This window comes from Crassostrea angulata, chromosome 6 (genome assembly GCF_025612915.1).
Source record: "Crassostrea angulata isolate pt1a10 chromosome 6, ASM2561291v2, whole genome shotgun sequence".
In the NCBI taxonomy this organism is placed as follows: Eukaryota; Metazoa; Mollusca; class Bivalvia; order Ostreida; family Ostreidae; genus Magallana; species Magallana angulata.
The window spans coordinates 29,720,214-29,734,204 of record NC_069116.1 but is presented as its reverse complement, the minus strand read 5'-3'; the positions used below and the strand labels follow the sequence as shown (position 1 = coordinate 29,734,204).

The 13,991-nt window shown below is 34.9% G+C and overlaps 1 protein-coding gene across 1 annotated transcript; it reads left to right on the top strand.

Annotated features, from left to right (window-relative positions):
• The first annotated feature begins 308 nt into the window (after nucleotides 1–308).
• Nucleotides 309–12,804, top strand: LOC128190298 (serine-rich adhesin for platelets-like). The gene is made up of 10 exons (XM_052862318.1): nucleotides 309–758; nucleotides 2,905–3,058; nucleotides 3,438–3,565; nucleotides 3,915–4,002; nucleotides 4,262–4,386; nucleotides 4,907–5,000; nucleotides 7,619–8,112; nucleotides 9,720–9,804; nucleotides 10,719–10,993; nucleotides 11,581–12,804. The coding sequence occupies exons 1-10, from the start codon at nucleotides 731–733 to the stop codon at nucleotides 11,670–11,672; spliced, it is 1,563 nt and encodes a 520-aa protein (XP_052718278.1). The 5' UTR covers nucleotides 309–730; the 3' UTR covers nucleotides 11,673–12,804.
• Nucleotides 12,805–13,991: the final 1,187 nt, after the last annotated feature.

The window sequence follows — 13,991 nt, the reverse complement described above, 5'->3', positions numbered from 1 at the left end:
GATGAGTCTGCCCCCCCCCCCCCCCTCTTTCAAAAACGAACGCGGCCTATTCATCATATCTATGATGTTGATTGTACAGGTACATCTATGTTATCATTACATAAAACGGCGTTTACCAGTATTTCATAAAGCCCGAATATTCTTCTTGATTGATTGTTAAGAAATTGATTTGCTCTATTTCTTTATTGTTTAATTTATTATCCTATATATACGTCGCTGGTATAAATAAAACCTGAAGTGGACACATAAGGAAAAGGAAATTTTTGAAAAATATTGACATAACAGTGTATTTTATATTTCGACGGAGTTCTCGTCAGATTCATAGATTGTTGCATGTAGCGAGGCGGAGCAAGGAAAAACAATTACGACCGTTTGTAGAATGATTTAGAAATTCAAAAAGTCTTTAATTTCCCGGTTGTTATCACTTACAATTACTTCCGATTTAAAAAAAAAAGGAGAAGAGCAATCCCAAATGCGATTTACATAAGTATAATGGAGTACGATTCATTTGTACACGTATCAAATAATCCGCAAAGTATCAACCGAGTGCATTAGCGCATTTTGTGATTCAAGTGATTGCAAGCCAGAAAAACGCTGTTTTCCTGTTTACTAAGACGTTCGCCTTCCTGAACTTATTCAGAAAGAGAGAGAGAGAGAAAGAAAAAAGAAAGTCTGTTAGTATGAGGAGGACGTGAGGACAGCCAACCAGTGCTAAACATCAGTCGTTACGATGGGGACCAGCGTCTGGATTTTCATAGGTAAGGGTTTTTTTTAATATCCTCTGGGGCAATTTTCCGGAGGAACTACATCTTTTAGTATTTCTAATAATTTTCATAGGTAAGGGTTTAAAGTGCTTAATGTTTCTTTATATTATATCCTATGGGGCAATTTTCCGGAAACAGAGATGTTCTGCTTTCTTTTTCTAAGAACTACATGTTTAAGTACTTTTATAATCAATTTTCATAGGTAAGGGTTTAAAATGCATTAGGTTTCTTTATATTACGAATATCATATGGGGTAATTTTCCGGAAACAATGAACTGATTTTTTTCCTAAGAACCACAGGTTTTAGTATTTCATTTTCCCCAACAATAAATAATCGTTATTATGAATTTTAGTGTAGCATATTCCATATGGTTTGGTGCATAATATACCTTTTCTGCTTTTAAATAAATACATTCGTCGTACATGTATGAAAAAAAAAAAAACAATCGCCAAACAAACAAAACCAGGACTTTCGTCACTGTAAACGTAGATTTACAAGTGCGTGTGTCTGCGGTTTGCGTTGTTTATTATGTGTGAATAGATGAAATAGTTTGTAATGTATGTTGACTTCCTTCCTTAGATGTATTGACTTTTACGTACATGTATTTAATGAAATGTAATTATTCTCATGGCATTCCAGTACTTTACACCCTCTATAATATGAAAGATCATAACGAAACAAAAATCTGCTTGTGCAACGCAGCAGAAATTGCAAAACGATTCAATGAATACATCGATTTTTAAAAAAAAGCTCATCAAAATTTTGTTTTTGTTTTTGGGAAGTCTTTTTAATTCTTTTTCACAATAATGTTATTATTACCACGATAAGACTGATATCTGTAAATATTTTAGCTGGATGCTTATTAATTTGTGTGACTTGAGCTTGGTTTTACTGAAATTCACAACTTGAGCACGGCCATATTAATGCCAATAACACATAATTTTCAACAGAAATACTTGCAGGCATCATGCTCACATCTTCCCCCTTTCCACATCCAACTTTAATTTCCCTGTTCCGTTCATTTTATCAAGAAAGTGTTGGATCAGTCGAACTAAATCATATTTCACTTCGATAAGTAAGTGAGTGAGTCCAAAAAATGCCAGCATCTTTATCACCTAGATGTATCAAACAAGATTAAGTGTGTATAAGAGAAATCATAAGAGTGGCCATACGAATCTACTCAAAAGGAATCTGGTGCCAGCTCGAGATAAAGTTTGATGCCATGCATTCATATACATGTACTTAGAATGCCACTTCACAGACCGTAAGTGCCAAGCTTGCAGATTTGAATCAGTTCAAAGATAGCCAAAATATCGAAAAGCACAATTAAAGTCGATGAAAATGAAACGACACAATGCATTGATTTCTATAGTAGCTGCTGATTTGACAAATGGTTCGTGGGTTACGCGTGGAAGATCGCGCGCACGTGTGTAGGGGGAGGGTTGGGAGGGGGGGGGGGTACGGGTGGCACAGGAATAAAGAACGATTCATATATATTTTGACAGACATCAATTGACATATTTTTTAGCATGCTTTAATATTGACGCTATACATTTATTGATGTGCCTGGAAATCTCTTAAGGTCAGGCGACACGTTCCTCGAGAATCTTTTTTGTATCTCCTCGTAATGAAGAATTCCAATAAAAAATATGAATTTTATAATTATTTTTTAAAATGATTAAAATTTACTTGGATATGGTCATATTTCAATTTGCAGTTTAAAAAGTTTGGCTTTTTCAGATTATAAAAACTGACTTTCCATACAAAGCGATTTTCATTGAGAATTACAGCATTATTTTCATTAAAGATTGTCTTGTAATACTACAGGAATATGAAATAAAACTTTTGTTTAACTGCGTCCGTAAATCATGATAATTATGTAATCGAATCAAGCAGTTACATTTACAACAAGCACTTCGATATACATGTGGCATTCCAATTATATTTCTCAACACAACATTTGTTTGAGTATTGACAGACAATATCAAGTATCAAGGTTGTCGAAAAAAAAACCCACAGTGTGAAAGACTGTATTAGATTTAACATGTGTCAGGAACGTGAATTTTAAAATCTATAGTAGATATATTTGGACAATTTCTTCATATATGATCCACATATTGACCAATATATTTTTTTCAGTGTCAACAATGTTTGGATTCGCTCATGGTCTTTGCAATGTTTCGATGGCCGAGAAATGTGCATCTCAGTTACAAGAACTCTATGACTCAGAATTGTTATCGTCCATTTCATCACCTGACCAGGTTATCACTGAATCCAAAAAAGACCTATGTTTGTGAGTGTACTAACAAGTAATGTAAATTAAAGATGTCAAACTGGAAGGAAAGTGGAAATTATAGTGGATTTTAAGTGTGAGCGAGTTCAAAGAACTTGTTGGGTTTTTTGAATTGCTAACTGCAGAGATCTGAGATTACAGAAAGTTTAATTGTGTTATGCAATATTAAAGATATCCGCAAACACTTTAAGATAGAAATTGCTACGTATGCAAACACCTACTTATTTTTTTCTGTTGGTTTTCATCGTTTGAAAAAAATCACACTAAAGATATGATCATAAGTGCGATTTGATTTTATTTATTAGGAGAAAATCATATAAATATTTTAAAATTATAGACTTTTTTTTTTACTATGAATATATTTGTCTGTATGATGTAGGTCCACAATCAGTGGTAACTCAATAACGCAGTGCTATACGACTAACTCTAAGTCCTGCGTTGACCAAGATCACTTAGCGATTCAGTGGAATGAAACAATGAAAGATGCCACTAACCTTTGCAATGAAAGTAAGTTGTTAGATTCTCGTTGAATTTTTAAGTGAGTTCGATGGTCGTGGCCATTTTTAGACTGTGTTGATCTGCTCTATTAATTATAAAATATAGTGCAGTACCAAAGTTGAAAGGGTAAATTAATGAAGTTTTTCTTCATTAAAAATAGCTAAAAAGAAAACAAATCACATCTTGAAAATCAAGGTAGATCTGATGGGTAATTTGTTGACCAACCAGCCTCCTTAATTTTAGATAAAACGTTGGTTTTGTTATCAGAAGATCAACATTCCTGCAATATGTTCACTTTTTTATAGGTTGTAACAACTACATTGAATTCCAAAAATTCAATTCGTTCATTTTTTTTTAGGTTGTAGCAACTACCTGGAATTCCAGACATGCGAGAGCAAGATTCTCTACTCAGCGTATCGGGAATCTAAATACCAACTTTTTTGCACGTGCGTTTGTTCATGTAACATTACCTTCATTTTCTCCATGAAAATATTTTTCGCATATGGAATTTCTTCAATATACTTATTTTAAAAACATCATATCAATCAGCAATTCCATCAGCTTTTATCATCATCTCATCAGAATTTTAATGAGTCAATGAAAATAATTTCGGATATGGATTTCCTCATAGTTACTCAGAAAACAGCAAATAAATCATCATTTTATATCGGTTTTTATCATACTCTATGCGGCATTGCGTTGTAGATCATACGAAGAGAGTCTTTCGTGCGCTTCGGAGATATTGAAGAGCTGCAAGTTCAATCAATCATTCTTCATCGATCTCATCAAGAAACCAACGCCGAGACATTACGAACACCTTTGCCTTACCGGTAACATTTGAAAATATTTACATTCCAAATATTTTTTGGATGTAAAGTGTGTGAAAAAATTACTGCAGTTATAAGACCGTAACACACACCGGGTACTCAAAGGTTAGAATGACTAGTTTTATTATGACGCCACAAACGTTGAACGCTGTAAAATGCAACGTCACAAGCGAGAATCAAAGTTCACGCTTGTGGCTTTTACAGTGGCTCTTCCATTAATTTGAACTTACCCTTAGGATGAAACAGAAATTTTGACGTATAAATCACATTTGCAGACAAGGCAAGAAGTTAAAAAATGTAAATATAAGCATTAAATCATTATTTTTTGAAAGATATAGTCTCATAATATGATAATATAATAACACTGTGCGCGTTATTCAATTTGTATGCACACACCGCTGCAGTTATGAGACTATATCTTTCAAAAAATAATGATTCAATGCTTAAATAAAGTGTACATAAACTAATAAAAGCGTTCAGAAAAATGATTAATTGCTAACTTAGAAGCCATGTTCATCTTTAGGATGTGTGAATCTGGACGAGACAATAGGAGTCATTGACAGCTGTTACGGGAACATCGCGAGTATTGATATAGAGGACCCCACAACTCAATGCGAGCAAGTACTCCGCAATCTCTCTCTCTCTCTCTCTCTCTCTCTCTCTCTCTCTCCCCCTCTCTCTCTCTCTCTCGTTTTATTCATCCTTATTGCTTTTTTTTCCTACACAAGTATCTCTTTATTAAGTACATTTTTCTTCCATACCTTCTTCAGTACAGGATATAAGCTATCAGATCAAAATTAGATCACTGCTGATCTTAGTTGTTTTCGATGATAATACTGAGATACATACATGTATTTTTTTATGACATGGAGTGTAAAAAATGTTTCGTGAATTCAGGAAAACCAGTTTTTAACGAAATATACTTTTTGTTTTTAAATTTCAGAACAAACTACGATGTAATATAAAACTCAAACTTTGCATATTGATTTTTTATCAATAACAGTTTTTAGCTCACCGAGCTGAAAGCTCAAGTGAGCTATTCTGATCACATTTTGTCTGTCGTCCGTCCGTCTGTCTGTCTGTCCGTCCGTCTGTCCGTCTGTCCGTCTGTCTGTAAACTTTTCACATTTTCAACATCTTCTCAAGAACCACTGGGCCAATTTCAACCAAACTTGGCACAAAGCATCCTTAGCCAAGGGGATTTAAATTTGTGAAAATTAAGGATCACGCCCTTTTGCAAAGGGAGATAATTAGGAATTTATGAAAATTTTCGAGAAATTTTCAAAAATCTTCTTCTCATGAACCATAAGACCAGGAAAGCTGAAACTTGTGTGGAAGCATCATCTGGTAGTGTAAATTCTAATTTGTGAAAATCATGACCCCCGGGGGTAGGGTGGGGCCACAATGGGGGGTCGAAGTTTTACATAGGAATATACAGAGTAAATCTTTAAAAATCTTCTTCTCATGAACCATAAGACCAGGAAAGCTGAAACTTGTGTGGAAGCATCCTCAGGTAGTGTAAATTCTAATTTGTGAAAATCATGACCCCCGGGGGTAGGGTGGGGCCACAATTGGGGGTCGAAATTTAACATAGGAATATATAGGGTAAATCTTTAAAAATCTTCTTCTCATGAACCATAAGACCAGGAAAGCTGAAACTTGTGAGGAAGCATCCTCAGGTAGTGTAAATTCTAATTTGTGAAAATCAGGACCCTCGAGGGTAGGGTGGGGCCACAATGGGGGGTCAAAGTTTTAGATAGGAATATATAGAGTAAATCTTTAAAAATCTTCTTCTCCTGAACCATAAGACCAGGAAAGCTGAAACTTGTGTGGAAGCATCCTCAGGTAGTGTAAATTCTAATTTGTGAAAATCATGACCCCCGGGGGTAGGGTGGGGCCACAATTGGGGGTCGAAATTTAACATAGGAATATATAGAGTAAATCTTTAAAAATCTTCTTCTCATGAACCATAAGACCAGGAAAGCTGACACTTGTGTGAAAGCATCCTCAGGTAGTGTAAATTCACAGTTGTGAAAATCATGACCCCCGGGGGTAGGGTGGGGCCACAATGGGGTGTCGAAGTTTAACATAGGAATATAAAAAGTAAATCTTTAAAAATCTTCCTTTCCGAAACTAATCAGCCAGGAAAGCTGAAACTTGTGTGGAAGCATCCTCAGGTAGTGTAAATTCATAGTTGTGAAATTCATGATCCCCAGGGGTAGGGTGGGGCCACAATGAGGTGTCGAAGTTTTATTACATAGGAATATATAGAGTAAATCTTTAAAAATCTTCTTCTCAGAAACTGATCAGCCAGGAAAGCTGAAACTTGTGTGGAAGCATCCTCAGGTAGTGTAGATTCAAAGTTGTGAAAATCATGACCCCCGGGGGTAGGGTGGGGCCACAATGGGGGATCGAAGTTTTACATAGGAATATATAGAGTAAATCTTTAAAAATCTTTTTCTCAGAAACTAATCAGCCAGTAAAGCTGACACTTGTGTGGAAGCATCATCAGGTAGTGTAGATTCAAAGTTGTGAAAATCATGACCCCCGGGGGTAGGGTGGGGCCACAATGGAAGGTCAAAGTTTAACATAGGAATATATATGGTAAATCTTTAAAAATCTTCTTCTCAGAAACTAATCAGCTAGGAAAGCTTAAACTTGTGTGGAAGCGTCCTCAGGTAGTGTAAATTCAAAGTTGTGAAAATCATGATCCCCAGGGGTAGGGTGGGGCCACAATGGGGGTTCAAAGTTTAACAAAATAATATATATGGTAAATCTATAAAAATCTTCTTCTCAGAAACTAATCAGCCAGATGATTCTTTATAATTGTTAAGACTTTGGCCCCAGGACAATTCTTTGGCCTCACAAGAAGGTTCAGAGTTTATGTACGTTCATATCCCATATATAAACAATTGTTAAGGATCTTTTTGAGAACTGCAATACTCAACATATGATATGACTATAAAATCGTCCTGTTAGAAAAGGGACTAATGATTATAAACATAAGAATATCCAGGGGAAAATGGATTTTATTTATACGGGATCTACATGTATTATTGTACATTGTACAGATAGTTTGTATTATGACTCCATTAAGCTGATTTTATCATACCTATTGTTCCTCAGGTGAGCGATGTGCCCCATGGGCCTCTTGTTTCTATTACAACTTAAGTAATAATTTTCTTAAACACAAAGTATTGATTAAATTTTAAGTCTTCAATGATTTTTTTTCCAGATCACACACCAATTTTAAGAGTTGTGTTTTTGATCCGGACAAAGTCTGTCGTGAGGCGACACAACTTTTCAAAAATGTTTATAGTTATGACGCACTGGAAATTATCTGTACAACAACAACATCAACAACTACGACGACAACTACGACAACAACACCGACGACGACGACAACACTCACAACTGAACCTTCATCAACAACACCGACAACGATGACGTCAACGACAGTGACAACGATGACGTCAACAACGCCCACAACGATGACGTCAACAACACCCACAACAATAAAGACACCTACAACGATGACGTCAAGAACACCCACAACGATGACGTCAACAACTCCCACAACGATGACGTCAACAACACCCACAACAATAAAGACACCAATAAGATTAGAAGATGCCACAACAAAGAAAGAAACTACTGTGAAACAATCAACAACAGATAGGACAAAAAAGACAGTGAAAACAATGGAGTCAACAACAAGAGAGATCACAGGTACAACACAATACCAACAATTCCTTTTTTCTTGCATCTGTGTTTCTTTCTGGGTTGGTTTGCAAGAAGCAATGTGTTATTAACGACAATGAAGTTTTTCTTCTGCTAAAAATTACAGGCAAATCTGTCTTTCTTATTTATACATATAGGATCTCTCATTATTTGCGATGGTATACGGTTTTTATCAGTTGTACCTAATTTATACTACTATATTAAAATAATAGACTCGAATTTTTGGGCTTTAATACCGAGAAATCAGAAGAGTACTGTCTTTTGTTTTATACATTATAAACATCATTGGTACTTGAAGATAACCAATTTGTTTTTATTTTTTCTCAAACAAGCTTCGCTAATTGATAATTAACGAAAATTCCTTTGAAAAATCCGGAAATCATCTGGATTTTTTGGATTTTACAATCTTGTGCATGCGCATTACATTCACGCTAAATAACGGGAGGCTTTTTAGTTTATGTTTCCACAATATCACATTTGCATGGATAAACTCAGGAACGATATCACAAATACATGTAAATTTTCATTGAAAATTTGCTATATATTCTGTTCATCAAAGGAAACACGGGAGAAAACTGTAACTCAGTGCATTTAATATGAAAAATCTCGAGAGTTTCGAATGTCAATATGGTATGTAAAAGCAAATAAAACACATTGGTGAAAAAGTGTTGAATCAGGGACGGAACGATTCTGCAATTTTTTGCTACATTACTGGTATATGGGAGGCATTTTAACTGGGGCGATGGCCTGTCCCGAGACACAGTTAGATTATTCTTACTAAGTAGAGTGTAGTGAAATTTATAGAATTAGCTTGGTTATGTAAATGTCAACAATACGGTGTGTTGATGTATCTATGTCATAAATGTCCGAGATCATACGCAATGTCAACCCGTGCACGCACGGGTCAAAGTCTAGTAATTCATTAAAGTAGAAGTACATATTTTTGCTGAAAGTCCTACGTGCTCTTTAGAGAGGTTTACACTTTCAATACTTAACCATCACCTTTAAAGCAAGCAAAGGTCAAGAAGGTTCAGTGAGTTTGCGACTGAATGCAGTTTATAGATAAAATCTAAAAAGGACGTAATTATAATATTTGTCTTTTATTTTCTTGCAAAACACAAATTCTAGTTAAAAATTGAGCATGGATATCTCGTAAAAAAATCATGTTTTTTAAACATACATGTATTGATTTGAAATGGCACCGTTTATTTTGATACACTGATCTGATCTATACTGGTACATTAGAGGTTTCACATACCAAGAGGTACAAATAAAAGTGTTTGAATTTACCGATTATTGAAAATGAATTTCTTGCAAATTATTTCGCCTCAATATGGCTTAATTACGAAATTATCAGTTGATTTTCTTCCATCACACATTTGAGGCAGCGGTACAAATACATTATTTACATGAACATGTACATTAGTTTCAACTTCTTCTTTTTCTTCGCTCAACTCCCATTTGAATTGTCAACTAATTTAACTGCGATCGGGGTGAAAGCGAAGCTTCAATATACTGAATGTTCTTTGTGCTTTGTTTACATGTATTTGAAACAATAACCGTTAGTGTGTTTGGTTTGTTTTTCTCCTGTTCAGCATCGGTATCGTCCGCCCCGGAGTGTGTGGATGAGGAAGTCTTAAAGTTATCTACTGACAATCAGCCGTCAACAGAAATGTGCCTGTAAGTACACAGTTCCTTCTTCCCCACCAATGAGCATGTTCACTGTTTACATGTATTCATAACATGAATATGTAATTCATTCTATTGGAATGCATTCTGAACAAGTAAACAAAGAGCGAGAGAAAGAGTGGAGTACATGTATATTATAACATTCGAAGACGGAGGCGTTATACGAGATCCTCATTGGTATGTCCCCGACATGTAACCCTTTTTGGTCTTCCTGCTTAATGTATTTGGAAAAGAATATCTGAGAAAACTAGAGAGCCACTGGCCACATCTCTAATTGAGCCATTATAACTTGATAATAGCCTTGGGGGTAATCTATGTCAATCTGAAATATCAATTTCATTTGTCTTTCATGGTTCATGTAGAAACATTTGTCAATGATGTCCATAGTCATACATGTCGTGCCAATGACAATGAAGCATTTGTGATTCAATATCTGCCTCCCATGAAATGCAAAATAAAAACATTCAATCCCCACCATGCCTGCGTTAATATATACACTCAGGACTACTGACACTTGCACTTGTATGTAAATATATGTAATTCCAAAAGGTAATATTAATGAACTCAAATTTGCACTTATATGATGCGAGTGAAGAAAACAATCTGTTGCAAAGTGCCAAGTTTGAATGGTTTTTTTTTGTAAGATTACTCGACTTTTTGGTGTGTCATATGAAAGACACAAAATCTGAATGATTGTGTAATATGTCCACGTCCTCCTTAGAACGGTACATACATGTACTAAAACCATTACAAATGGACAGTGCAGTAATCTGACCTTCCTTTGTTTATTGTCCTACCACAGTTATGAATTTGTTACATTTGAGTTATCTTTCATAAGGTATTTAAAGAATATAGCAATGACATGTAACGCGTAATTTTGTTAGTCATGATTTCCCATTTTGCAGGCGGTTACTTTCGCTGACAGCTTGTCTATATGAAAAAGAAACAACCCGATATGAAGATATCAGAGCGATGCATTCCATTGTTGGAGACAAAGTGAATAAGATTCTTAGCAGCGGCGTTTTAAGGAACTGTACTTTTAACGTCCGCAGAGATATAATATTGATTCAGGATCTTCGGAACTCCTCCTGTGCTCAAACTCAGGAGGATTCGTATGAGGATGAAGACCTTCCTATCTGTTCGGGCCACAACTACGGCCTCATCAAATGTAAAAGAAATGGTATGAATTTTGAAAGTTTAAAACAATTTTAACAGGAGCTTGGAATTTGGGTAGTTGTGTCAAATAGCAATGTGACGTAGGCCTGTCTACTTTATTGCTGGACACACAGTCTATAGTATATTCATAAATCTTGGCTATACAATCTACGCATATTTCACTCGAAACCACCGTCATTTTAACTTGTTTTGACACATGAACAAGATAGTTACGTCGTACCAAAAATCCAGGTCTTGTTAAAATGGTTCTGCATACTTCACGCATTATTGAATGGAAATGTTCATTTTGAATGAATCATTTTTTTATAATGCCAAGTTTGGTCGTCACAATCCAGTACCTAAATGTGTGATTCTCTCCAAAGTGGGGGATCGATTAGAGGAACACTCACTTCATAGGCCCTAAATCCTTTACGATTTCTGCTTTAAAAATATTCAGCTATTACTCTTAAAAGATATTTTTTTTACCCTTTTAATAAAAAAAAAAATCTAACTACAATTAAAATAAAGAAATTAAATTTGAGTTCAATCACAATATCTTCTTGTTTTATTTGATTGGAGGAATTTAATTAATTCAATGTTTTTTTTTCACAGGTGCAACTTCTTCCAGGAGGTCGAGCGTTTCCATTATTCTGTCATTCCTATTAATTTTCGTTACATTGTTTTTGACAAATCCGGCGGTGTGATTCGATGTATACTCATACTACAGTGTAGAAAATGTTGCTCCTTCAATCGTGTCTCACAAACTTGCAACCATGGGAAAATGCTCCTGACGGGCAATTGCCGAAACTGATAAAAATTTCTAAATGCACGAACGGTCAATGCTTGATGGTGTGTTCGATTTACATGGGTTGCATTGCCTTTGTTTTTAATGATTCGATTTGAATGTCACGCGGTTATGTTTGTGTAATGTTGTAAATTTTGAATAAACTGAGTGGGTGTAAATACAAAATGTCTTGTTGTAAATTTGTATTCACACCCATGCAGTAAATTCAAAATTTACAACATTTGACACACTGAAAACAGGCAAACCAGGCAAAACTCTGCTATTTTTTAAGCAACACTAGCTTTGTTATTAGTAAACGAAAACCGCATAAGTATACGAGATTGTCACGTCATATCAAATAAGGAGAACTACTAGATTTCCTTGTTATAGAGTCACCAAAATTGCGCAATGACATTGTATCTGCCTCACTAGTGACTTTAAATAGAAGCGCTCATTGGAAAGTTGAAGTGGATTTTGTGGAAACAGAGACGACCAAGAATGGTTAAGGGCCGATGATTCAAAGCTCACTTGTGTATGAATCACAAGAAAAAATGCTGTAATGTTGTTTTTTTTAATTTAGAAATATCATTATACAGATTGAAGTCATTTCATACACGTCCATTTTATAATTAATGACGTTTTTTTATTCGACATATAACTTTTGATTACTTATGATTTGATGTTGTATTCTTGTTTCAGCATTTGTTGCTTATATGTTTCAAAAACGACATAAACTTATCAATTTTTCCCTTGCACATTTCCTGTCTCCTTAGCATTCATTAGCAAGATTTGAATGTACACTACAAGATGTAATGCTTATCTATCGCAGGTTGTACATGTAAGATGAATATCAAATAAAAAAAATTGTATTATTGTAACATTGTTTATATTCTGGTATTAATGATGGAGTCAGGATGCACCTAACCATTTACATGTGATCGGACAGTTTTGGATATGCTGTTAAGGAATTTTGGTAAAGGTCATACGAGAGATTACTAAGACAAACACACGAATACTATTAGTAACTACATGTAGGTCTGCATAATGTAAACAGCGTTATGACTGCCTGCCATTGTAAATTGTACTTGGAGACGTTGAATGTGATCCATTGTGATATATTAAATAAATGATGGTGTTACAATTCTGTTTTGTAATAGATTGTAACCCTAAACATACATGTAACAACATAAATCCCTTTTAGTTCACCTGAGCCAAAGATTCAGTTGAGCTTTTCTGATCAAGATTTGTCTGCCGTCGTCGGCGTAAACTTTTCAAATTTTCTTCTCCAGAACCAACAAGTCGATTACAACCAAACTTAAAACAAAGCATCACTGGGTAAAGGGGATTCAAGTTTGTTCAAATAAAGGGTCACACCCTCTTTAAAGGGGAGATAATTCAAAATTATTAAAGCAATATGAGCTGTATTGTTTAGAATTTTATTTTGCTGCAAAAACCTGCTAATATACTAAGTCTGCCTGTAACTTAAACTTTTATGATGAATAAGACTTGAAAAAATCATTAATTTTTGTCAAAGGAAATATTTCACGTATAAGGAATATATAGCAGATCAATTTTTGTACAGGACGACAATAATTCAATTTTGCTCCAATTAAGGCTTCTTAATGGCTTTTCCCACAAAAACAGAGCTAACAGAAATTTTAAAACCATGATATTTTTTGTCATTTTAGTAGAAAATAACATTTTCTTCGAAAAAAATTTCAACATGAAAATTGCAGCTCATATTGCTTTAAAAATTTCTTTATATTTTTTATAAATTTCTTCTCAAAAACTGTTAAGCCAGAAAAGCTCAAATTTGTATGGAGGCATCATCGGAAAGGGTAGATTCAAATTTGTTCAAATCATGTTCCCCAGGGGAGGTAGGGGCCACAATGGGGGGGGGGTGGATTTTTACATAGGAATATATATATAGAAAATCTTTAAAAAATCTTCTCAAAAAACTATTAGGATAGAAAAGCACAAATCTGTGTGAAAGCATCTTCAGATAGTGTAAATTTAAGATTGTCAAATGATGATCACCGGGGTATGATGGGGCCTCATTGAAGGGGGGGGGTTCAAATTTTCACATTGGAAGAAAAATCTTTAGGAAAAGCATTCAGTCCAAAAAGCAGAAATCTGTGTAAAAGCAGATTAAAGTTTGATCAAACCATGATACCCTAGAGAAAAAAGGGACCACAAAGTGGGGTGGGGGTATATAGGAATGGAGAAAAATATTCTCACA